The sequence below is a fragment of the Neophocaena asiaeorientalis genome, unplaced genomic scaffold, assembly GCF_003031525.2.
Source record: "Neophocaena asiaeorientalis asiaeorientalis breed wild unplaced genomic scaffold, Neophocaena_asiaeorientalis_V1.1 scaffold906, whole genome shotgun sequence".
Lineage (NCBI taxonomy): Eukaryota > Metazoa > Chordata > Mammalia > Artiodactyla > Phocoenidae > Neophocaena > Neophocaena asiaeorientalis.
This window is the reverse complement of record NW_020172272.1, coordinates 203028-230723: the sequence shown is the minus strand read 5'-3', so window position 1 is coordinate 230723 and position 27696 is coordinate 203028. Positions and strand designations below refer to the sequence as shown.

General features: G+C 39.2%; 1 protein-coding gene across 1 annotated transcript in view; it reads right to left on the bottom strand.

Annotated features, from left to right (window-relative positions):
• Positions 1-27696, bottom strand: part of LOC112411973 (DNA primase large subunit-like) — a 223324-nt gene that overhangs the window by 24758 nt on the left and 170870 nt on the right. The window contains exons 9-10 of the mRNA XM_024763397.1: positions 17290-17416; positions 10558-10640 (exon numbers count right to left, since the gene is read on the bottom strand). Of these exons, the coding sequence (XP_024619165.1) occupies positions 10558-10640; positions 17290-17416 (210 nt within the window). The remainder of the gene's footprint in view (positions 1-10557; positions 10641-17289; positions 17417-27696) is intronic.

The window sequence follows — 27696 nt, the reverse complement described above, 5'->3', positions numbered from 1 at the left end:
CTGAAAGGGGGAAACAACTTACTGTCCATCAAGGGGTGAATGGATAAACACACAATGGAATACTATTCAGCCACAAAGAGGGATGAGGTACTGATAGATCCTACAACAAGGAGGAACCTCGAAAACACGCTCAGTAAAAGAAGCCAGACACAAAAGGTCACCTGTTGTATGGCTCCATTTACATGCAATCCCCAGCATGGACAGATCATAGAGACAGCAGGCTGCCAGGGCTGGGTGGGCTACTTCCCAGGGACCGGGTTTCACTGGGGTCACGAGCTGGCTGGTGGTGGTTGCACAACACTGTGAATGTACTAAGTGTACTGAATTGTATGCTTTTAAATGGTTAATTTCATATCATGTGAATTTTACTTAAATAAAAAAAAAGTAACGGGGATTTTTGAAACCCTGTTACCAACTGTAATTTATACTCTGAGCTATTCTTATCTTTATTTCATATTATTTGCCAGTGTTTAAATAATGTATTAAACATATTCCTAAATGTAGGTACCCCCAGATCATTATTCACCTCACAGTAAAGGTTTTCCCTGAAAGAAACCAAAAAGAATTTCAACTGAATTAACAGTAAAAAGAAAAATAAGAATGGAAAGTGCTGCAGAGGAACAGAGCTCTGAAGCATCAGGGCCACGGGGCGCATGGGTCCCACCTTCTCCAGTGTTGCTTTGAGGTCTGAACCCCTCATCACAGGATGACAGGGTGGCGAGAGCCAAGGGAAACCCAGTCCACTGTGTAAAGCCCCCATCCCAGCCCTTGGCACAATCGTGCAGAGCAGACCAGAATATAAACCAGAAAGGAAGTCCTGTGTCCAGTGACAGACCAAGCACACCGCTCACTTCTACCTAATAAGAGAGAAAAGCTACTGAGGAGTAAAAGCATTCACAGATTACAACAAAAGGTGTTAGCTCTACTATGACACATAGTACAAAGAACTATCACCTTTAAAGGTACTCTGTGGGCAGCAATTACTGTTCTTTATTAAACTGTATGAGAATTAAAGATATGTCATATGTTACTCAGCACAGTAAGAAGACAATTTTACTAGTAAGAAAGGATATAGCACACTGTTCCAGGCGCCAGTGAAAAAACTGCAATCTGAAAATTTCAAGTGTGTCTTTTCACAACAACAAAAAAACAACCTCTTCAGAGAAATAAACGTATTTAAGATCATTTAGAGATTTTATTCAATATTCTGAATGCAGATTCTTAAAATGTCTGTATCTTAAAATATTAGTATTTCATCATAAAATTGCAATTTTTATGCAAAGGGTGAAAGCAAAATGAAAAGTAAAAACCAAAACTCAAGACACCTAAATTAGGCAGGAACTACTGACAGATATGGTTAACTGAACAAACTAGCAAAGCACTGCAAGGATTATTACCTCACTGGAAATTCTTAAAAGAAATTGAGCTTAAAATGCATACCAGTATTTTAAGGAGGAAAAAGGGAAGGTGCCAATAAAAAAAAACTGGCCAATACAGCTTGTAGACATACTTATTTATTCATTTGGTCACCAGCTTGGACAGTTAAGAGAGGATTTTCCAGGGCCTCAAATCTCTGAACATTTTACAAGCACAGAAAACAATGGCCTTTGCTCCAGATCACTGTTTCAAGGATGTTCCTGTAACCAACAGCCTTACATACAGAACCTTCCACTGAACGGAACTGTAGGCATGTGCACTGTCCAAGAGGAAAGATCCAGAACCCCACACTTGGAGTTTCTCTCCTCCGAAAGAACCCACTGCACAGGCCACAGTACCTGGCCTTCCTCACACTGCTCTGTGGGAACTGGGGCTCTGGGAGCTGACACAAGAAAACGCTGATATACTGCTACGGCTACAACCTTCAGGTCTTCTGCCATCATCTGTGAAATTGTGGCAGCTAAGTTCTCAGGTAGCAAGGAGGACAAAATCTCAGATCTTTCACAGCCCTTAACATGGACAGGACACTAAGGTAGGTAGTGGGAGGACAGACGGATAAAGGTTAAAACCCTCACATCCAAAGGCCTCACATCAGCTCTTACTACTGCTATTACCACCTACCCATTAGGCACACACCACTTAATTTATACTTCATACATAACATGAGACTGTCCCATTCAACCTCTAAGCCTGTGGAAGTGAAAAATAAGTTTTTTAGTATACAGTGCAGCTAATTACTAATATCAAAAGCTTCCACACCACATTTCTTCCCTGCTTGGTCTGTTCCCAAGATGCAATTACTTTTCATCACTTCCACTTTGGGCCATATATTTAGATTGTTGCCTATATAATTCTAAATTACGTGCTGATATTTTGGGTTATTTATTAACTTAACCTATTGAATTCCTGCTATGAAAGATGAGTAACTGGCTCTTTATGCTACCACTTACCTATTCTCTTTTTTTCCATTAAAAAAGGTATAATTTTCATACAGTAAAATATTCCCCCTTTAGTGTATAGTTCTGCAAAATTTGACAAATTCAGTCATGATACCACCTCCACAATCAGATTGAACATTTCCATCACCCAAATGACCTCCCATCCCTTTGTAACTAACACCTCCTCCATTCCCAGCAATCACTGTTCTCTGTACGTATAGATTTGTCTTTTCCAGAATGTCACATAAAAGGAATCATACCATATGGCTTCTTTCACCTAGCATGATGCCTGCTGTTGGGTATACCAGTAGTTTGTTCCTTTTTTATTGCTGAGTAATATTCCATTGCATGCCTATAGGCAGCCTCAGAGATGCTGTGGGTTCAGTTCCAGACCACTGCAATAAAGCGAGTATCACAATAAAGTGAGCTACAAATTGTTTGGTTTCCCAGTGCTATTAAGTGTGTAATAGCTATATGCCTAAAAAAAACAATGCACATGTCTTAATTTAAAAATACTTCATTGCAAAAAAAACCACTAACCATCATCAGCTTTCAGCAAGTCTTAATCTTTTTGCTGGGGGAGGGTCTTGCCTCGATGTTGGTGGCTGATGACTGATCAAGGTGGTGGTTGCTGAATGCTGGGGTGGCTGTGGCAGTTTCTAAAAATAAGACAATGAAATCTGCCATGTCAACTGACTCTTCCTCTTGCAAATGATTTCTCTGTAGGATACAATGCTGTGTGAGCATTTTACCCACAGGAGAGCTTCTCTCTAAACTGGAGTCAGTCTTCTCCAACCCTGCTGCTGCATTATCAACTAAGATTATAGAATATTCTAAATCCTTTGTTGTCATTTCAACAATCTTCACCAGGATTATATTTCATCTCAAAAAACCACTTTCTCTGCTGATTCACATGAAACAATTCCTCATCCATTCAAGTTTTATCATAAGATTGTAGCAATTCAATCACACCTCTGGGCCCCACTTCTAATTCTAGTTCTCTTGCTATACCCACCCTATCTGCAATTACTTCCTCCACTGAAGTCCTGAACCCCTCAGTCATCCATGAGGGCTGGAATCAACATCTTCCAAGCTCCTGTTAATGTTAATATTTTACCTCTTCCTATGAATCATAAATGTTCTTAACAGCATCTAGAATGGTGAATTCTTTTCAGAAGGTTTTCAATTGACTTTTCCCAGATCCCATGCAGCTATAGCCTTACAAAATGTATTTCTTAAATAAGACTTGGAAGTTGAAATTATTCCTTGTCCATGGGCTGCAGAGTAGATGTTAGGTTAGCAGGCAGGAAAACAACATAAATTTTATATATCTCCACTGGAACTCTTGAGTGGTCAAGTGCATTGTCAATGAGCAGTAATAATTTGAAAGGTATCTTTTTTTTTTTTTCCTGAGCAGTAGGTCTCAACTGTGGGCTTAAAATATTCAGTAAACCATGTTGTAAACAGATGTTCTGTCATCTATGCTTTGTTGTTCCATTTACAGAGGACAGGCAGAATAGAGTTAGCATAATTCTCAAGGGCCCTAGGATTTTTGGAATGGTAAATGAGCACTGTCTTCAACTTAAAGTCACCAGCTGCATCAGCCCGTAACAAGAATCAGCCTGTCCTTTGAAGTTTGGAAGCCAGGCATTGACTTCTCTTCCCTAGCTATGAAAGTCCTAGATGGCATCTTCTTCCAATGTAAGGCTGCTTCGCCTACATTGAAAACCTGTTGTTTTGTGCAGCCACTTTCATTCATTATCTTAACTAGACCTTCTGGATAACCTGCTGCAGCTTCTACATCAGCACTTGCTGCTTCACCTTGCACTTCCGTGTTATGGGGACGGCTTCTTTCCTTGGTTCTTTCCTCATGAACCAACCTCTGCTAACTTCAAACTTTTCTTCTGCAGTTTCCTCACTTCTCTCAGCCTTCACAGAATTAAAGAGAGTTAGGGCCTTGCTCTGGATTAGGCTTTGGCTTAAGGGAATGTTGTGGCTGGTTTGATCTTCTATCCAGAGACTAAAGCTTTCACCCTATCAGCAATAAGGTTGTTTCACTTTCTTATCATTCATGTGTTCTGCAGTAACTGCAGTAACACTTTTAATTTCCTTCGACAACTTTTCCTTTGCATTCACAACTTGGCTAACTGTTCGGTGCAAGAGGTCTAGCTTTCAGCCTGTCTTGGTTTTTGACATGCCTTCATCACTAAACTTAATCTTTAGATTTAAAGTGAGGTACGTTTGACTATTCCTTTTACTTGAACACTTGGAGGCCATTATGGGGTTATTAACTGGCCTAATTTCAATATTGTTGTGTTTCAGGAAAGAGGGAGGCCAGAGGAGAGGAAGAGAGATGAGGGAACGGCCGGTCAGCGGAGCAGTCAGAACACACACAATATTTACTGATTAAGTTTGTCATCTTACATGGGCGCAGCTCGTGGTGCCTCCCAAAATTACAATAGTAACATCAAAGATCACCACTCACAGATCACCCATAACAAATATAATAATAATGAAAAAGTTTGAAATATTGCAAGAACTACCAAAACCTGACACAGAGATACGAACTGAGCAAATGCTGTTGGAAAAATGGCACCGACAGACTTGCTTGACGCAGGGTTGCCACAAACCTTCATTTGTTAAGAAAACACAACATCTGTGAAGCACAAAAAAGTGAAGCACAATAAAATGAGGTATAACACAATTTGTTTATCCAACTACATGCTGAAGGACACTGGGTTTTTTCCAGTTTGGGGAAATTAGAATAAAGCCACTATAAACCCTTATGTACAGGTTTTTGTGTGGACTTAAGGCTTTTATTTCAATGGTATAATTATCTAATAGTGGTGTAACTAGCTCAAACAGTATGTGCAAATTTAACTTTATAAGAAATTGCCAACTGCTTTCACAACAGCTCTACCATGTGGGCCCCCAGCAAGAATGAGACTTCCAGTCACTCTGCATCCTCACCAGCACTTGGGATTGTTAGGTTGTTTTTTTTTTAATTAGACCAATTCTAATTGACGTATACTTTTAAAATTGCATTTCCCTAATACCTAATGCTGATCGTTTTTTTCACGTGTTTATTATTCAAATATTTGGTGAAATGTCTGTTCAAACTTTTTACTCACTTAAAAAACTGTTTTCTGATTATTGAGCTTTGAGAGGACTTTATATCTTTATAATTCTGGAGATAAGTACTTTATGAAATACATCACTTACAAATATTTTTCTTCCAGTCTATGGCTATTTTATTATTCTCTTAACAGTGTTTCTGCAGACCAAAGTTTTAATTTTGATAAAGTCTAATTTATCAACATTTTCTTTTACTGAACATACTGAATCCAAGGTTATTCAGATTTTCTTGTTTTCTCCTAGAAGGTTTACATTTAGATCTATGACCCACTCCAAATTAATTTTTTTAAAGGTATGAGGTATGTGTCTAGGTTTTATTGTTTGTTTTTTTTTTGACATATGGACTTTCAGTTTTTCTAGAACTACTTGTTGGAAAATATTCTTTTCCTATTGAATTGCTCTGGCACCTTTATTTAAAAATCCATTGCCCATATATATGTGGGTCTGTTTCTGGACTTTTTATTCTGTCCAGTTGATCTCTATGTTTATCATTTCCCTAGAACCACACTGTCTTGATTACAGTAGCCCTACAGTAATTCTTGAAATTAGGTAGTGTGTACCTCTAACTCTGTTCTTTGACTGTTTTCATCAATGTCTCAGCATAAAGATCTGGCACATATTCTGTAGATAAATTCATATAAAAAACATTTACATCTTTTTGGTACTATTGCATATGATAATTAAAAATTTTAAATTTCCAGTTGTTTTTTGGAAGAAATATAATTGATGTGTGTATACTGACTTAGTATCCTGCAATTTATTAGTTATAATAGCATTTTGGTAGGTTCTTTGACATTTTTTTTCATAGATAATCACATTGTCTGAGATTAGAGGAAGGTTTTCTTTCTCCCCTTCTAATCTGCCTTCCATTTCTTTTTCTTCCCTTACTGTACTGGTTACAGTCATAGAACGTACTTTGTCTGATTTCAATTCATTTCAATTTTGTAATGGATTTTTAAAGACCAGGATGTGACCTATGTGGGTGTGCATTCACCTGCTGTGGGGCAGTATGTTTACAGCTCAAGTCTTCTACATCCCTACTTGTTCTCTGTCTGCTTATTCTAGTTATTACTGAAAGAGGAGCGCTCAAGTCTCCAAATGTAACTGTGGATTTGTCTGGTTCTCCACTCATTTCTCTCTGTTCTTACTGTGTGTGTGTTTATGCTACGTTGTTGGGGTATGAACACTTAGGATTCTGATGTCTTGCTGGTGACCTGACCTCCATGTTTTTCTCTTTTGGGGGAGGTCTGAGGAATAAATGCAGGACTGCCCATCATCTTTGGCTTTATTGTTGTTCAGTTCCGGTCTTCCTAAGCTGGATACCAAGCTCATTCAAAAAGGATGATGACATGTGATCCTATAAATATGCTTCTTTAAAAAGTAGGTGATGCCAATTAAGTCACAATTATCTCTCTTCTGATCATCAAAATTCTGATCATTAAGATCTAAGTATTTCTTAATGTTGAAGGTATCTTTTTCAAGTAGTTTTTCTCTGAAATAAAAGTAGCTCCATTGAGTCTTACATTGCATTTAAATGCATTTAAATGATATTTTTCTTGACTTTCTTTCAGTATTTTAACATGCACTTGGAGTTTTTAAGCTCTAATTTGCACTTATGCCAGCCTGCAACTAAGTACTCATCAAGATGTTTTACATGGATTTTTCATTCAACAACTTTCTTCCCTTCAGAACACAGCTCCTGAGCTGGCTTCACTCTATTGAAAAGCCACTCAATAAAGACATTAAATGAGAGCAAAATATTATTTACAGCTTGAGCACATGCACTCTGCATCTGTGTTCATCTCAGACAAAAAGTTACAATGCAGGTCCAAAGGATGACGTGGAAATTACTATCACAGCAACTAAGTAAGGAATCTACTTGTGGATTGAGCATAAATGGAGGAATGCAATGGAGTCAAAGGTAAGAGTGTACATACATACTCACTACTGTTAAATAAAAGCATTACTCTTCTTGATAAACATGATAATAGCCTATATTTTTAAAAAAGTGATTCTTCATGAAGTGCCCATCAACAGATGAACGGACAAAGAAGATGTGTACATATATACAATGGAATATTATTCAGCCATAAAAAAGAATGAAATATTGCCATTTGGGACACGGATGGACCAAAAGAATATTATACTAAGTGAAGCAAGTCATACAGAGAAAGACAAATACTATATGACTTCACCTATATGTGGAATCTAAAAAAACAAAACAAATGAATGAACATAACCAAACAGAACCAGAGTCACAGATACACAGAACAAACAGGTGACTGCCAGAGGGGAGTCAGTTGAGGGGAGGAGAGACACAGATGAGGGAGATTAAGACGTACAAACTTTAAGTTATAAAATAAATGAGTCACAGGGATGATACGTACAGTGTGGGGAATATAGTCAATAACTATGTAATATCTTTGTGTGGTGACAGATGGTAACTAGAGTTTATCATCGTGATTATTTGAAAGATAAAGAAATATCGAACCACTATGTTGTGTACCGGGAACTAACATGGCATTGTAAGTCAATTATACTTCAAAAAGCAAACAACCAACAAATAAACTCATAGAAAAAAGGGTCAGACTTGTGGTTTTCAAAAGTGGGGTTGTGGGAGGGGGAACTGGATGAAGGCAGTCAATCAAAAGGTAGAAACTCCCAGTTATAAGATAAATAATTACTGAGGATGTAATGTAGAACATGATAAACATAATCAACACTGCTGTGCATTACATGTGAAAATAAAGAGTTTTCATTACGAGGAAAAAATATACTTTTTTCTGTTTCTTTACTTTTATATCTATATGAGATGATGGATATTTGCTAATCTTACTGTGGTCATCACTTCATGATGTATGTAAGTCAGAGCACTGTGCTGCACACCTTATACAGTGCTGTATGTCAATCTTGTCTCAAGAAAACTGGAGAAAAAGAAAAAGAGCAAAGGGGTGTACACTGTGGTCATGATGTAATGGAGACATAAGCTAATTCTGCTCGGTTAGAGAGGGATTATCTTTGTTTCTATCTTTATCAAGCCCACCCTCTCTGATGGGTTCTTTTCTCCTCTTCCTACAAACAGGCTCAGGTCTCCTCTGGCCCCAAACACGCAAACAAACCACCCATGAGGCTTACGCTGATAGCGCCAACACCCCTTTCACTAGCACCTTCCGTGAAACATGCTCACTGTCTGCAGATCCAAGCCACTGTCTCATTCATTCATCTTTAAGTGACTGTGATCTTGCTCTGGTTTCCCCCAGGACACTGCCGCCTCTCACCAAATCCAGTCACCTCTCCTCAGTCCTAATCCCACCCAGTCCCTCAGCTACGTAGGACCCTGTGGTTCACACCTCCTCTCACACTCCTCTCCTGACTTTTGTACACTGCACTTTCCTGAAGTACTCCCTCCCTCTCCCCCCATTTCTGCTCTGTCCTTCTACTGCCTGACAAAGGGAAGCATCAGCCAAGATTCTGTTCTGAGTCCTGGCTTTTGACTCCCTACCCCCTCTCCTCCATTATTTGTTCTCCTCTCCCACAGAAAACTCACGATAATCAGCTCTAAAGTAAACTGGGGTTGAGAAGAAAACGTGGAGTCCAAAGGCCTGGCTTCCATTTCTGTTTCTACTGACTTAGTTGCTGTGCACCCAAGGGCACGTAACACCCCACAACTCCACAGCACGTAACACCCCACAACTCCACAAAAGTGAAGAGATCTCTTCTAATGTCCCTTCCAATCCCACAGTTCTACAATTCTAACCCTAAAGAACATCAGATTTCCAGCTGGAATTTGTCTAATGCACTGACAAATCCACATTCTGTCTGCCATTTAACTGTCCCAGCTCCAAACCTAATCTCTCAAACCAACAACTTCTTTTAGGTTGCCTATTAACGTTGATGTACTGGTGCCACCAATACCGTAAGCTTGAAATGCTAGTAATCCTATACACTTACCGTCTTTTATTCACACTTTCTCTCTTTTTAACCACCCCCCATACACTCAAGGCCTAATTCACAGAGCATCTCTTCCAGGAAGTGATCCTCAGCCTCCCAATCTGGTAGCCATCCCCCATCTTCAGAAGAGCCGAGACACTATGTGTGCCTCTTTCATTACACTTGGCACATGTTTCCCTCCAGATTCTGGTTATGAAGGAGCAGGGTTTATATCTGAATCTTCTCAGCATTTGCAAAGAGCACCTTGAGCACTGCCTTCCCCAGAGGACGGAAAAACCGTAAGATTTGAACTGAATTGACTAAACTCAATATATACTCGATGCAGCAGAAGCAGTAGAGTTTTCTAGAATAATTTTTTTTTCAAGAAAAAAAATTGATATATAATGATTTAGATGTTCTGGCTCTAAAATAGATATTGTTCTTTTTCAGCTAAGGAAGCAGAAGCTCCTCTTGAACTCCTTCAAAATCCAAGCCAACTTACAAAGCACACGAGAGACAGTATGTCTGTGAGGGCACAAGTTTTTTAAACGCATGTTTATTAAACGATATATTCTTAAATATTTGGTTTTACATTTGAGCATTTCTTTTTTTATCTAAGTGGTTTACGAGGCAAAGTAGTTTGATAAACTGTTCGACCTGATGAACTATCCTCGGAAGTGTGGATCTGACGTAGTAAATGAGAATGCCCAGCCAGTCCATACTGCGTTATCGTCTCCTTCAACTTCCCTGCAGCACAAAGTCTCCAAAATGAAATATGGTATCATTGATTTTCAGCTTCATTAATAAGCTTCAATGCATTCCTCTAAAAACTTTTTTTAAATCCCCCCATTGAGACAGTAAAACAAATTGAGAGGAAAAAAAAAGGTTTTCAGCTTCCGTTATTACGTAAATATGCAGCCTAGCAGACAGAAGAACTAGAATTTCCAAGGAGTCTAAAGCAGAAAAGCCAAAGCTTTGGCTTAATTCACCCAGAAGATAGGATGTTTGGCGTGAGGCCCAGCAGGTAGTACACCGTGTCACTGCAAGAACATGACATGAAACTAAAGGGCCTGTCCACTGTCTCATTACTGAGGCTGCAGGGCAGGGTCCGACCTACCTGGCTGATCCCTGAGGGAGGGATCTTGTATGCCTGCAGCTTCTGTCTCAGCAGCTCGGGATCACTGTGCCGGAAGGGGCACCCTGACAACGACAAGCAGCACAGCAGCAAGGTTATTCACCCGGACGTAATACACCACCACACTCAAAAGACTGTCTCAGCGCCCCTTAATTGTCTAACAGCTTATTAATAAAAAGGTTAATTGCCCATGGGTGCAACTGCTTTCCTCTCTTTATCTAAATGACGACTGAGCTGTGCGGTTACCAGGGCACTACAGCCTCAAGACTTACATAAAACATCCCAGCATTCTCAGGCAAGGCTGCCCACTCACTAGAAGGAGGAAGCAGTTTTAATTATGCTACTAGCTAACAAGCAGAGATAATCACCAAGTAGCTATAAAACAGTTTACCTAAAAACTTTATACAATCTCACATTTTTTTCTAGTTTAAAAAAATTACATAAAGGCATAAAGGAAGACAGATGGTGTAAACAAAAAGAAAAACGTGTAAACTCTAAGAAATATAAAAATCTCACATCATTTTCACATGTTAATTTTATGCCTACTTCCCAAAGAGTAGAATCCATATAAATTTAAAGGAATCCCAGATGGACATGAGATGACAAACAGGAAACTGCTTCATAGAAAAACAACTTATAGTAGGTACACGTAATCTCTATATTATTTCATGAGAAAAATATGGATGGATTACTAAAAAATATGCATAAATAACACAGAAGAATTGAAATGTAAAAGCTGTATTAGGCCAAAATTTAGGAAATTTTAGGTATTTTAATAAGAAACTGTAATGATAAGTCAACATACTTAATTTAAAATTTAATACAGGAAACCAGATAATTTTTTTCAGTCATACAGATGATGGACCTGTAAGTTAATTAGAAACAACTGTGCATTTTTAATGAAATCAATGGAAAATTGGTCGCAGCAAAAATAACGGAAAAAGAGCCTAGATGCTAAACAAATGTGTTTACCAAAAGTCTTAACTACAAGTAAAAGCATCCATGGTAACACTGGATCCCTACAAATTATGAAAGTCACAAAATTCACCGTAGTATATAGTTTATTAAGATCAACACTGTAATGCCATTTAGTACGAGGAAGTGTGACGAGCAGCTGTATAGCACGTAGTTAAGAGTCTGGAGCTGCCCTTCCTGCATCTGAATCTCACTTTACCAGCTATGGGTCAGGGGACCATGGGCACGTCTCGTGTCTTGCTGTTGACTCAGCTTCACTGTCTGTCATGTGTGGAAATACACCCGCACAGTTCCTGTGACAATGGAGGATAAAGCCCTTACACTCTCTCGGCTCGTAGGAAGCACCCAACATGGGTTAGCCAACATTATTGCTCTAAAAAAAGTCTGATGATGAAATGGCAAAGGGTCCCAATGAGAAAGAAATGAGGCTTAGTTAAGCCCAGAATTATTAAAGGACACCAAAAAGAGATAGATTAATTGAACTGTCCAAATTTCATTTGAAATAATGGCTATACCTGTAATGAAAAGGATCAGAAAGGGCAAAGCCAAGAAGAAACTGAAGATTGACAAAAAACCAGAGGTCACAAAAAAGTCTTTCAAAGCTACGCTCACAAGAAGAAGAAAACAGAAGAAACAAACCACCTCAGGAGCAGGGAAGCTGGTGTTATTTTGACAAATGACAGAAAGAAAACAGAACTTGACAATTCCTACTTTGTTTCTATCTTCCACATCAAAGGGAACAATCTTCCAAACTGGAAAGGGCTGAACCCACAGGTAACTGAAGATGAAGTGAATGTAGACACAACTAATGCTGATTCCAGCCAAGTGTTGAACAGAACTTCCCAGCACACATTTGTGGAAAGGATGGATAAACAGTCTGGAATATAGTTCTACCTACATCAACTCTGACTGGCTGAACACCACCATTCCAGGCAGTGCTAGTTAATGAAATATGTCAACCTAGGGGCTACAGAGCTTTGCAAACTACACAAATCTAAAAGGATAGAGACTTCTGGTTTCCAGTCTGGCACAGAAAGAGCTTAGAAGTTGTCACTCCATCCTAACAAGTAAAACGCTGTGGATGGATAAACAGTCTGGAATATAGTTCTACCTACATCAACTCTGACTGGCTGAACACCACCATTCCAGGCAGTGCTAGTTAATGAAATATGTCAACCTAGGGGCTACAGAGCTTTGCAAACTACACAAATCTAAAAGGATAGAGACTTCTGGTTTCCAGTCTGGCACAGAAAGAGCTTAGAAGTTGTCACTCCATCCTAACAAGTAAAAAGCTGAACAGGGCTTCCCTGGTGGTACAGTGGTTGGGAGTCTGCCTGCCGATGCAGGCGACACGGGTTCGTGCCCGGGTCCGGGAAGATCCCACATGCCGCGCAGTGGCTGGGCCCATGAGCCATGGCCGCTGAGCCTGCGCGTCCGGAGCCTGTGCTCCGCAATGGGAGAGGCCACAACAGTGAGAGGCCCGCATACCGTGAAAAAAAAAAAAAAAAAAAAAAGCTGAACAGACTGAAAAATCAACAACTCCTCTCAGATCTGTCAAAGAAATGAGGTCACAGGGCAAACCACTGCCCCCCAAATTGGAGGGAGAGGCAGACAGAGAGAATCACAACAAACCAGAGCAGAAATCTCTGTAGGAACCAGCACTGGGGTAGGAAAACCTAACCTGTAACTGACAAATTTCTGGAGTCTCTGTGTGAACAGGTCTGAGAGTCAGAAGCTCCAGGGAGACCAGTCAGAGGAGGGCCACACTTTGCAGCTGAACTTCAGGGGCTCTACCAGGTGCTCACAGTGAATAACAGAGAAATCCCCCTCATGCTCTAGCACGGGGGTAAGCAAAGGTACCATTTTAAATACTCTGGAGTACTCTGTTCCTCTTAGTAAGGCTGCCCTCAGGAGAAACTATTTTACCAGAGCCTGACCTACCTGGGGGGAAGAGAAATGCCCAGCTCCAGCCTTCTGGGGCCGTCCTGTCCCCTCAAAGGGAGGAAGCTGAGAATCACTGTTGAAGTTCACAGCCCACAGCCACAGGGTCACTAAACACTGAGACCCAATTACCCAGTCCAACACTATAGACAACCCCCTGCTTACCACTGCATCACTACAGACCTATGTACTGGAGTTTCTCACGTCTACCTTTCAACAAAAAATAACAGTGTGAAGAGACTGAAAATGTGTCAGAATTAGAGCCAGATAAGGCAGGGATACTGGAGTTATCAGAATGGGAATTTAAATTAACTATGATTAATATGCTGAGGGCTCTACCAGAAGAAGTAGACAACATGCAAGAACAGATGTGTAATGTAAGCAGACAGATGGAAATTCTAAGGAAGAATCAAAAAGAGGTGCAAACACTGTAAGAGAAATGAAGAATGCCTTTGATGGGCTTATTAGCAGACACAGCTGAGGAAAAGATCTCTGTGCTTGAGGATATGTCAATAGAAACTTCAAAACCAAAAAAACAAAAGGAAAAACAACAAGAACAGAATAGCCAAGAACTGTGAACAACTATGAAAGGTGTAACATATGAGAATGGGAATACCAGAAGGAGGAGAGAGAGAGAAAGAAACAGAAGCAATAATGACAGAGAATTTCCCCCAAATTAATGTCAGACACCAAACCACAGACCCAGGAAGCTCAGAGAACACCAAGCAGGATAAATGCCAAAAAAAGGCAGCTAGGCATATTATATTCATACTTCAGAAAATCAATAACAAAGAAAAATCTTGAAAGAAGCCAAAGGGGAAACACCTTACCTACAGAGAAGCAAAGAAAACAATTATATCTAACCTATCCTCAGAAACTGTGCAAGAAGAGAGTGGAGTGAAACAGTTAAACTGTTGAGAGAAAAAATCCCTCAAACCCAGAATTCTGTACCCTGAGAAATTCTCCTTCAAAAGAGGAGAAATAAGGATTTTCTCTGACAAAAAAAAATTCAGGTAATCTGTTGCCAGACCTGCAGGGCAAGAAACATTAAAAGAAGTTCTTCAAAGAGAAATAAAATGATACAAACCAGAAATTCAGATCTACCCAAAGAAAATCTGAACATCAGAGAATGATAAGGAAAGGTAATATAAAAACTTTTATTTTCCTTATTCATAACTAATATGACAGATAACAGTTTGTTCAAAGTAATGGAAACAGTGTATTCTGTTATGCATGTTTATGTATATATCTGTGTGTGTTTATATATTCTTAAGTATAAATGAAATGAATGACAGAATGATACAGGGAAGTAGAAATATTCATTATTATAAGGTACTTGCATTACTTATGTGTGATGTGGTGATCTGAAAAGAGAGTTGGATTAGTTGTACACATATAGTGAAAACTCTTTAAAAAATAAAACTAATTTAAAAAGTAACAAAAGAAATACAATAGATATGCTGAGAAAAAAAATGGAATCATATAAAATGCTCAGTTAAAACCACAAAAGGCAGAAAATGTATGTAAGACAAAAACAAATGAAGAATAAGGGCAACAAATAAAAAACACTAACAAATATGGCAGCCATTAATCCAACTATACCAATCATTACTTTAAACGTCAGTGGTCACCAATTAAAAATAGATTGTCACAATGGATCAAAATCAAGACCCTACGGTATGTTGTATACAAGAAAGCCACTTTAAAGACTCATATGGATTGAAAGTAAAGACAGAGAAAGATACATCATGCGAACACAAATCAAAGAAGTGGGAGTATCTATGTTACTTTCAGACAGAGCAGTGTTCAAAGGATGGGAGTTTATGCAGGATAAAAAGGGGCATTACATAACGATAAGGGGTGAATACTCCAAGAAGACATCACCATCCGTAATGTGTATACATTTAACAAAAGAGCATCAAAACACATCAGGGAAAACCTGACAGAATTGCAAGGAGAAGTGCTGACTCCACTGCTGGACTCCACCTCCATCAAGCTGGACAGATCCCGCAGATGGAGAATCTGCAACAACACAGTGAGCTCACGAGCACCATCATTCTGGGACAGAAATGATATCCATAACTGGCTACACCCAACAGCGGCAGAGAGCACATCCTCAGCTCATAGGGACAAGCCCTCTGCTGTGGGCCGTGTTGACATGGGGACAGCTGAGCAAGTGTGGGGCAGAGGGCACCCGGGAACTCTCTATACCTCCTGCTCAGTACTGCTGCGACCCTAAAACTGCTCCACAAAAATATAGCTTATTCACTTAAAGAAAGGGTAGATCAATGTGTCTAAAAAACAATACGACCTCGTTGAGTGTTTGCTAAGTACAGTGGTCCCTCAGCATCCACAGAGGACTGGTTCTGGGACCTGCCTGGGATACCAAAGTCTGCAGGTACCCAAGTCCCACAGTTGGCCCTCCGTATCCGAGGTTCCACATCCTCAGATTCAGCCAACCTTGGATTGTGTAGTACTGTATATATTTGTTGGAAAAAATCTGTGTGTAAGATGGACCCACGCAGTTCAAACCCCTGCTGTTCAAGAGTTAGCTGTGTATTATTTTCTAGCTGATAGAGTTTAAATTAAAAACAAAGTAAAACAAACAGAATGGACCAGAATAAATAAGATACAAAAACAGGAAGAAGAAATATAAAATCCTGTCTTTAAGCTAATAAAAATCAACTAAGTAAGTGCTGAGTGTGAGGACCTGGAAACCGACAGAAGAACCACTGGGAGTTTCACTTGGCCAAGCTCAGTGTAAGTTACTCCCTGGTGTGGCCACTGGGAAAAGCTACAGACTTTCTCACCACAAGTATCTGGTCAGTTGTTTTCAAAGTTTAGAAGACATCAAAATCACCCAGAGAACTAGCAAATAAATCTGAGTTTATGCATCTGAGGGTGGAGCCTGAGCCTGTATTTCTAAAAGTTCCGTAAGTGCCTGACACAAGTGGTGAAAACCGCTCACTGTGTGTTCCAGGACTGGCCACCTTTGCCATCTACTAAATATGAATGCTCTGGACACATGAAGCATCTTTCTTAAAATTCCATTTGAGATTTTTTGGATCTTTAACAGCCTGCAAGTGTGTGATCTTCTAAAAAAGAATTTCATTTAAGATGCTAAAACAAGAAAAAGTTTTGACACATATTGCAGTCAGTTTTGGTAATCTAGAAAATTTAACTAATATGGACTATTAAATCATCCTCTCACATACCAGACAAGTGAGGAGCTTTTCAAGGTATGCTCAGAGAACTATTTTAGAAAAAAGTTGTTAAACTCAGAAATCTACAGAAAACAGATTAACTTTCTTTTTAACCTACAACTTAGGCAAATTGATAGATGTTTGAAACTGTGACTTGTTAAATCCCTCAATCTTTGTCAATCAGATGATAGTAATGAGAATAAAACACACTCTCCCTCAGTAGTCTTTGAAAATTGATCAATCTACTGTTCCAAAATTCAAGGCACTCAATTTTTAAAAGCTTTGAAGAACTCGCATCAGCCTTCTAAGACACATGCAGAACAGGAGAAAGAGAATAGCAGGTGAAGGGGACCGAGGACTAAAGAGCCCAGTCCAGCACAAAGTAGAGCACAGCAGAACCACTTTCTTGTGCTGACCCAGCTCAATAATAAGACATACCACTAGAATTTAGTGGAGCTCTGGCTTGACCTGATGACCGACACAAGCTACAAACCCGTTCCCCTTAGTAATGCAAAAACCATTCCACTGTTTCAGTGTTTCCTACAGAGCTCCTGGGTTCCTGTACATCACAGACACATCCAGAGGAAGCACTTACCATGATAATCCCCTTGGCTTGGTGGATTGGTTAGGATAATCTTCAGGCAACTGTAAGGCGTATAGTCTGTCCTCTTGCCTTCCTTTCCAAAGCTATGACGGATATTGTAAGAGTAGCCTTTATCAAACTGATGAGAGGAAAAAGAAAGAAGAGACAAAGTAAGCCAGCATTGTACTGGTGGTGTCAACAGTGCCCACTGGAATCGAAGAGTACAAAGTGATTTTTCTAAAATAAATTTAGCATTCACAGGCAGATGTACATTTATACCAATACAACATTTGGGTCCCTTACAGGTTTTTAAAGGTAAAAAACTTAAAGGAAACACATTTCTCAGGTTAGAGACACCTTATGTTTATATGTTTAAAGATGAGGATAATCCTTTCCTGAGAAGAATAATCGATTTGCTCATTTCTTGGCTTGATTCCAAAGATCATGCTAGATGTAAATCATCTTCTCTACTCCCTTTATCCTAGTCTTCCTTGAATTCCCACATCCTGCCTATTCTACTTTTGAAGTGTCTCCTTAATTAATACCTTCCTTTGGATTTTCACTATACAAAACAAGCAGTCAGCAAATGCTTGATGAAGGAACTACTGTGATTGCCTCCTGCCTGGAATTCCTGACTCATGTTCAAAATGCAAGGTAATGGCATAGGAAGGACTTTGAAATGGGTGGGATAAGAAGAAAAAAGGAACTCATATTTATTGAAAGGCTCAGTATAGTGGGTCTAAGCTATGTAACACTTTCAGGAAAGCAGGACAGAGAATCAGAATAAGAGATTGGAAAATACTGTGGGTTTTTATGGGTGAGATTTTTTTTTCATTTAAGTATAGTTGATTTACAATGTTGTGTTAGTTTTTGGTATACAGCAAAGTGATTCAATTATATTTATATGTATTATATTCTTTTTCAGATTCTTTCCACTATAGGTTATTACAAGATATCAAATATGGTTCCCTGTAGTATATAGTAGGTCCCTGTTGTTTAGGGGTGAGATTTTTAAATTTGAGGCTACAATTTACATTTAGTGAAATGCACAGATCTCAGGTCTACAGTTTGATGTAACACATACCCGCATCAAGAGACAGCATGTTTCCACCATCCAAGAGGCCCCCTGAGCCCCTCAGCATTCTTCCCCGCCCTCCACACCCAGAAGCAACTATTGGTCTGACTTTTGTCACCGTGGCTTTAGCTATTCTATAACTTCACATAAATGGAATTGTACAGTCTTTTGTTTTTGTTTTTTTGCAGTATGCGGGCCTCTCCCGCCGCCGCGCAGCACAGGCTCCGGATGCGCAGGCCCAGCGGCCATGGCTCATGGGCCCAGCCGCTCCATGGCATGTGGGATCCTCCCGGACCGGGGCACGAACCCGCGTCCCCCGCATCAGCAGGCGGACTCCCAACTACTGAGCCACCAGGGAAGCCCTGTACAGTCTTAAGTATTTTGTGTCTGACTTTTTCATGTTTTTGAGATTGATCCATGCATCACATGTATCGTCACATGTACCAGCAGTTTGTTCCACTGTATGAATATACCAGGTAGTTTACCTAGTCTCCTGCAGATGGACACCTGGGCTTTTTCAGTTTGGGGCTGTTATCAGTAAAGCTGCCATGCACATTCTTGCAGATGACTTTTGTGGACATTATTTTCATTTATCTCAGATAAATATGCAGGAGTAGAATTGCTGCTAACCATTTTCCAGAATGGCTGTACTATTTTATACTCCATCAGCAATGCATGAGAGTTCCACATTCTCCCCAAAGTGTGGTGGGTCAATTTCATTCATTTTAGCCATTCTAATAGATGGGTAGTGGCATCTCATTCTGCATTTCCCTGATGACAAACACTGTTGAGTACTTTTTCATGTGCTTTCTTGGCTGTGATATGCCTTATCTTTTATCTTGTAAAGTGTCTGTTCAAGTCTTTTTAGAAACTGGGTTGACAATTATTCCATTGAAAGAATTCTTCATATATTCTGGATACAAACCTGTTAGGTGTTACAAATACTTTCTCAGTCTGTGGTTTCTCTATTTTCTTGATGTTACTTTTTGACAAGATGAGCAGATGTGTTTATTTTTGATGAACGCTAATTAAATCACGTTTTTATGGCAGTGCTCTCTGTGCCCTCTCTAAGATAGGTTGCAGAGATATTCTGTATTGTCCTTTAGAAGCCATAATGTTTTAGCTTTTCAGTTTACGTCCTGATTCATCTCGAGTTAATTTTCGTATGTTCTCTTTTTATCCCCTGTAGGGAAAGAAAAATATTTTTCCCTCTACCCTCCTAGGTTAAATGGCTGGGGCCCATAAATCAAACTAATAAAAGACAGATTAACAAGGAAAAAACCCCCCACTTAATTACATTTGTACATAAGTACATGTACAAAGAGATACGACTCAAGGAGGTAGCCTGATGACTGAAGCTTAAACATCATCTTAGGCTAAATCAAGGAAAAGGGGTTTAGGAATTCTGGGTTGGGGAAGCAAGTTCTGAGAAGGGGAGGGGAGGAAATACAGGGTAAATAAGGGTTGGCTTGTTCTGCAGATAAGACTTGGGTAGCTTTCTTCCTGGTACAGAGATAACATTACAAATGTAAATTTCCTTTATAAGAGGGGAAATTTATACTGTATCCTTAGGCAGTTAGGGGAGGAGAGAGCTTTTCCTGCATCTGCTCGTCCTTTAGCTCAAAATAACCCTTATGCCTGCCAACTGGAAATTGTCACTTGCCATCTGCCTCTACAAGGATGAGGTCCCTGGCCACTGCAGTTGCTGACCTTCAACACCACTTGAAAGGAGTTCAGGGCTGACATCAGGAAGGAGGCACTCTGTGCTCTGGTATAACTGTGAACAAGCCTTCAGATAGTTAGATACTTTCAGGTAAAGATTTTATGAGCCTAATTTTATGAGCCTAATTTCTTGCATCTTCCTCGTGATGAGCAGCAACCTTCTGCTGAAATGTGTGCTTGACTGCATGTACCCCCGTCATTAAAATCACATACATACTGACCTTCCCCCCTTATCTCTTTGGAGCAGTTCCTCAGAGCTATCTGAGAGGCTGTCTCCCAGGCTATAGTTCTCATTTTGCCCCAAATAAAACTTAACTCACAACTCACATTGTGCATTTTTTTCAGTCAACATGCCAAAATAGCGTATTTTGGATGGCATATCCGGTATCCTTCACCCCCATGTGAACTGGATAACACTTTTTCTAACACCATTTATTGAAGATATTTTATTCCATTGCTCTATAGTTCCATATTTTTGCCGATGCCACACTGTTCTCTTTACAAAATCTTTAGAATAAGTCTCAAATTCAGATAATGTAAGTCCTCCTGCTTTGGTTTTTTTCAATATTATTTTGGCTATTTTATGTCCTTGCATTTCCATATAAATTTTAGAATCAGTTTATCAATTTCTACTTTAAAAAAAAAAAAGACTGCTGGAATTTTCAGCAGTCAGTAGCTTACAGTTTCATAACTACCTATCTGCCCACAAGCAATCTACAACCAGGAAAACAAATGGCATTTCAACAGAAAACTTTCAAGAAAGAAAATTTTCAAATTACCATTAAATTTCACTGGTGAAAACAAGAATGTTAAAAGTTCCAGCAAACATATTTTATGGACTCCTATTTGTTTAGTCATAAGCATTAACTATAATCAATCTCCTTGTGCAAACTTTTAGGTATGAATTGAATTTAATTAGACATAAGATTTCTGTACATTCATCAGAAAACACTGAAAGAACTTTTTGGTCAGCCATTATGTTAAAGTAATGAAAAGCTACCCTCTCTAAAGGAAGAAAAGCGATAATTATCTTTCCCCTCCCTTTCCTTTCCAATTTACTTCCCGCTTATGTGTACATATGTCTAAAATTTGGACCTTACTAAGCTTTCGGGCTATTCACGTATTTATCATACAAACTGTCTTCTCTAGTTTTCAGACTGGCAAACTCTTGAAATACTGTGTAGAAGGTACATTTGTTGGGTAATGTTTTTTAGGGAATACTTACTTTCCAGGTGCCCACATTCACAACTCAAAGGAACAACTGTAAGGTTCACATGGGAAGAGGGGGTGAGAACCAGGTGGAAACACTCTTTTCCGCCTTGGCTCCTCCATTCCACTCCAGCCAGCAACGGGAAATGCCAGAAAATCAACACCAGGCCTGAAGGTGGTCGAGTGGAAGCTGGCAACCTGTCAAATTAGTCCCGTGGCACTGCAATCTGCATTTCTGCTCAAGTCAGCAGCAAATCATTTTCAGGGCCACTATGTTACCAGTAGAACTCAAGAAACATGATAAAGCAGGTGCATCCTCATCCTGCTCCTACCCGTCTCTTTCAGAGTCTTCCTCACAAGTCTGCCTCCCACCCCAGCTCCACCTGGGGCCCAGCGACTGCATCTTATTACATTTTTTATAGTATTTACACCCAAATCCTCTCAGAGGTCATGAGTAAACCTCTAACTGTCATGAGCAGTGCATGGTCTTCCTTAGAAGAAAGTCTTTCCTACCAAGAAAAGCCCGCAGACCAAGTATTAACTCCCACTGTCAGAACATCAAAACCTGCCTTTCATAAGTCAAGCTTAGCTTGCACAGTGAAGTGAGAATGGTTGCAAACCAAGTGCCCTTCAGAGAGAGATTTATATTCAAAAAGGAAAATCTTCTTGACCTAAGTGAGGCAAAACAACCATATATATGTGGGCAGAGAACAGGGTAAGGATATGGTAATTTTTAACAAAGACATTTTCAATACTTTTTTGGTGAGTTGTTTCCTACTCATAAGAATTTGGAGTTCTAATTTACATATTTAAAAACACACAGAGGGCAAGTCTGCTAACTACAAAGGGCCCTCCTTCAATGCCCAGATCTAGCATCCCAAACATCATCACGAGGGGCCCCAGGAAGTTTAGTTGCAACAAGTGCCAACAGGAAGGCACAGCTCAGCAGCAGGGCCACACGTGTAAACAGACCTGTACTTGGGGAAGGGCGTGAAACCACCCATGATCTCTCCTTGACACACATTCTTGCTGACTCTCCTACAGCTTGTGATCGTTGATTATCTCTTCTCTTGTCACTTCCCTAAAGCTTTACTTACAATGTTAATAAGCAGAATGCATGCCATAGGCATTTAATACATAATGCCCACCCTTTAAATGCTTACTTACGAAATTACTCAATTATTTGTAAAATTAATTTTGTAATCAGTCACCTACAGATTGCAAATACTTCTCTTTAACTCTTAACTTTAACCACAGTTTAACTCTTTGAGGTCACTGAAACATCATATACATTCTAACCAAACAACACACTGAAGGAGACTTAGAGACCAAAGGCTGATAGTTAAGACAAGGGCTTTAAGTCAAATACCTGAGTTTAAATCTTGTCTCTACCACATGTTAGCTGTGTGACCTTGGACAGGTGACTCATCGTCTTTATAACAATTCCCTTACACAGTATATAAAAATAAAGGAGTAATACTTCATATGCAGGGTTGGTGTGAAGATGAGCTAATAGCTCATCTTCATAAAGCACGTGGCATAGCTTCTAACACAGAATAAGCTTTGAATTGAATATATTTTTGAGTTATCAATATCAGAAAAACAAACCAATCTAAAAAATGGGCAGAAGACCTAAACAGACATTTCTCCAAAGAATACATACAGATGGCCAACAAGCACATGAAAAGATGCTCAACATTGCTAATCATCAGAGAAATGCAAATCAAAACTACAGTGAGGTATCACCTCACGCTGGTTAGAATGGCCATCAGCAAAAAGTGTGAAAACAACAAATGCTGGAGAGGGTGTAGAGAAAAGGGAACACTCCTACACCATTGGTGGGAATGTAAACTGGTGCAGCCACTATGGAGAACAGTATGGAGGTTCCTTAAAACATTAAAAATGTTCACATCCTAATCCCTTTCCATGGAGAACATTTTCAGTTCTAGACTCGAGAACATGCATATTTTTTTCCTTCAAATTTCCCGAGGCAGCATCACGCTAAAATTTTAAAATTTGGATTCCCCACTTTGTTAGAAAATAAAAAATAGTGAAATGCTAAAAATCCACAGAAAAAGTATTGAATAAAATGATCCTATGTAATTTTATAAGGTAGTTGATTAAGCAGATCACTTTCAGTGGAGTCAATAGATCAAAAGAAAGATCAGCTGTGTATCAAAAACCTGCCATAATCCTCAGAGGGAAGTAGAGAGCATTGTGTTCATGAACGCAGGTGGTGTGGGGTTAGTGGGTTGGTATGTCTCTTTCATATTCTGCTATAAGGACTATACCCAAACGGACTCAGAAGACAACACTTGAGGATCTTCTGTGACCTGGGGCTCTGTGATCTCCATCATTCTAACTGTATCTATTCATTCAGATATTAAATAAAGAACATCATTTCTAAATTCCTAATGGAGAATTTAGTACAATTGTACTACTGTTTTTAGCAATAAAACCAAAATTATGCTTAGTGATGTTTCAATAATAATAACTTACATTTACACAGATCTTTAGTGGTGATGAAATGATTCTTCTTAGACCCTTTACTACTTGTAAGGTATGGAAGTTAGGTATCCCTATTTTATAAATATGCAAACTAAGATTTCAAAAGTCAAATGATTAGTTATTTCAAATTACTTAGTAGAAAAGAGATGGAATTTAAAATCTTACTCTTTTATTTTCTAGAAACTACTACAAAATTATAAATGGAGAAAATTAATAAATAAATACAGGCAACTGTCAGTTATCCATGGCAAACATGCATCTGTAGGCTGCTTCCCTGCTGTCACTCAGTTGCTTCAGGGACATCTGAAAGTCACACTGAACCACAGTTAAACAAAATGTTTCTGATTCTACTGTATACCAGGGAAAAGAGTCTACTCTCAAAGAAATGGTAACTCTAACAAGCCACTCACATAGCATTTATTTAGTTCCTAATTTACCATGATTTTAGAATCATTAAAAATGATAAATTTGAAGTTAACCATCTGAAATGAAGAAACACTATTAGGTGCGCGGGCTTCAGTAGTTGTGGCATGTGGGCTCAGTAGTTGTGACTTGTGGGCTCTAGAGTACAGGCTCAGTAATTGTGGCACACAGGCTTATTAGTTGCTCCACAGCATGTGGGATCTTCCTGGACCAGGGCTCAAACCCATGTCCCCTGCATTGGCGGGGAGATTCTTAACCACTGAGCTACCAAGGAAGCCCTAGGCACTCTTGATATTTGTCCCCTCTACCATTCTAGGTGGCACATGACAAGGAACTGGGGTACAAAATCAGGGAAAAGGGGGTATGAAAGCAGAGAGGAAGGATGCAGTACACAGCATCGCTCACCTCCCTGGCACCTGGACCTGGAGTTTCAGCAAATGTAGCTTCCTCATCAGTCGGAATTTAAGAGCTGGAGCAGGCATCAGCCAGCATCTAATGTAGCCCTGAGGGTGTAGGAAAGCAAGGAGCAGGGGGTTTAGTCCTCAACCACAGGGCGAGTGAGGGAAAGAACCCTTGTCTCCGCACTGCCTACTTTGTGTACTTCTCGGTCTAGGCTGTAACCAAGGCCAGCGTGAAGCCTAGCAAACTGCAGCTGTTCACGAGGCTGAACCACTGAGCATCTTCCTTGTACATGTGCTCATCAGATCGCCCCACCAGAGGACCAAAAGCAAATCTTATACTGATCATTCTGTTAGTTTTCAGTGACAAAGGAGAGTTGGCAAATTCCCATCGCTAAATACCATATCTTAACATTATTTAAATAGAGGCCTTGACAATTCAACCGAGAGGAGATGGGCTGGGAGAATCATGAGGTGGGCCACTAATCAGCCTTTAATCACCTTAAACAACAAGGCCCTACTGTACAGCACAGGGAACTATATATTCAGTCTCTTGTAATAAACCATAATGTAGAATATGAAAAAGAATGTGTGTGTGTATACATACATATATAAATATAAAAAACCGAATCACTTTGCGGTACACCTGAAACTAATACAACATTGTAAATCAACCATACTTCAGTTAAAAAAAAAAGATCTCCAACTGTTCAGACAGTTTGCCTGATACTAGGAAAGGACAGATTAGTGATAGAATTTTCAGCAACCCACCTGAAACACTTGTTTCAGAAAATCTGCTTTATTCACTGGTATGGATGCCACCAACATAACAGTGAATGAAAATTTATTAAAATTCCAAATATAATTTCCCAACATTTGAAGACAGAAACCACAGACAAACCTTCATTCACTAAAGTAAAAACATTTACTGAATCACATACTTATAGCCTAAAAGACCAAATTTAATAGCCCTTAAAAGGTGGCCAACTTAGTCTCTATCTCACTGGTAGCTAAAGAGCCAACATCAAACAAACCCTAACAGAAAAGCAAAGAAGCAGGTTGCCTGATGCTCTGGTCCAAGACCAGCTAGCTCAGCCCACGTAAACTGGTCTTTTCACTCACTAGAAACAAGAGAAGCAAACTGAAACCATTGTCGAAGCCTGCAATCAGCGACCACACAGAAGTGAGCTGATGAGAGCTTTTCATTGCTCAATGAAAGGCTCCCTCTTCATAGATATAGTACTAATTTTTTACAAACATTTTGAAATCAAAATAAATGTACATTTATTTAACTTCTGCTAGATTAGTTTTATCCTATTTACTCATTTTCCCATATTTAGTTTTTGTCAAAAATTTTTCCATACTTTGCTTTTCTACATTACGTTATCCACAGTGTTAGTATTTTCTAGAACTGAATTTCTAATATGACAGAATTTTAAAGATCTAGCTTTATCATTAAAAAGATGTCTCAAGATACTGCTTATAACCTATTGTGCATATTATGTGCAATAAATCTAAGGTTCTGAAGAGCTGCCAGGATGACTGCAAAAATATAACTCTTACAACTTAACATCTTACAGATGTTAAGAAATATCTAAATATTTTTATAATAAACACTTAAATATTTACATATATAGATATATATTTCAATGATATCTTTCTGGGTGCATAAAGGTTCAGAATTGTCATATACTCCTGGTAGAGTACACCTTTTATCAACATATATAAATATAACTGTTTTCCTGTTTAATAGTTTTCTCTTGTACTGCATTTTGTACAATATTAATATTTTCACTCCAGTTTTCTTTTTGATTCCACTTGCTAGTACTCCCCTCTCCACCTTCATTGTCAATCCTTCTGCATCAGAAAGTCTTGTATAAATAGCAAATGGGTAACTGGCTACCCATGACCACCCTCTAGTGGTTACTCAGAGCATATGAAAACACTTTTTCTATCAATGTCAAAAATGAACCAGACTCTCTACAAAAAAGACAAGATTTCTAGCACACTCTTACTTCCATCATAATTATAAAATTAGCTCCAGCATAATTAAGGATTAAATGATTTTCCCAGAGTCACAATAATACAGTTAATATTTCACTTATTCGATTCTATGTCATCTTCTAATCATCTAAGTTTGGCTACATAACAACCAAAAGAAAAAATTACATTGGATTTTTAAAGTAAATATATTATAGAATATATCATTCCCTGAAATGAAAAAGGGCATGAGATAAAGTTTTAATTTACAGTGGGAAGCCAGATTTTTCCTCTACAATTTCAGGGACAAAAAGAAGATGAATATGGATCTGTTGCCTCTTGTTGTAGACAAGTGTTTTCTTTCTTTTCTAAAGGTTAGAGGGAATCCCCTAAGGCTGCACCTGGATATCAAAAGAGAAATACACGAAATATTCTATGAAGAGTTATTAAAAGGTATTTTGAGGGACAGACAGCTACTTTATTTTTCAAGGGAATTAACAAGGCATTTTGGGTTTTTTTTTTCTTACATCCTTATTGGAGTATAATTACTTTACAATGGTGTGCCAGTTTCTGCTTCACAACAAAGTGATCAGTTATACATATACATATGTTCCCATATCTCTTCCCTCTTGCATTTCCCTCCCCCCAACCCCCCATCCCACCCCTTCAGGTGGTCACAAAGCACCAAGCTGATCTCCCTGTGCTATGCAGCTGCTTCCCACTAGCTATCCATTCCACGCTTGGTAGTGTATATATGTCCATGCCACCCTCCCGCCCTGTCACAGCGTACCCCTCCCCCTCCCCATATCCCCAAGTCCATTCCCCAGCAGGTCCATGTCTCCATTCTCATCCTACCCCCAGGTTTTTCATGACTTGCTGAAAGATCAGCTGTTAACCTTATGGGGATTCCCTTGTGTGTTATTTTTCCCTTGCTGCTTTTAATATGTTTTCTTTGTATTTAATTTTTGACAGGTTAATATGTGTCTTGGCGTATTTCTCCTTGGATTCATCCTTTATGGGACTCTCTGTGCTTCCTGGACTTGTTTAACTATTTCCTTTCCCATATTAGGGAAGTTTTCAACTATAATCTCTTCAAATATTTTC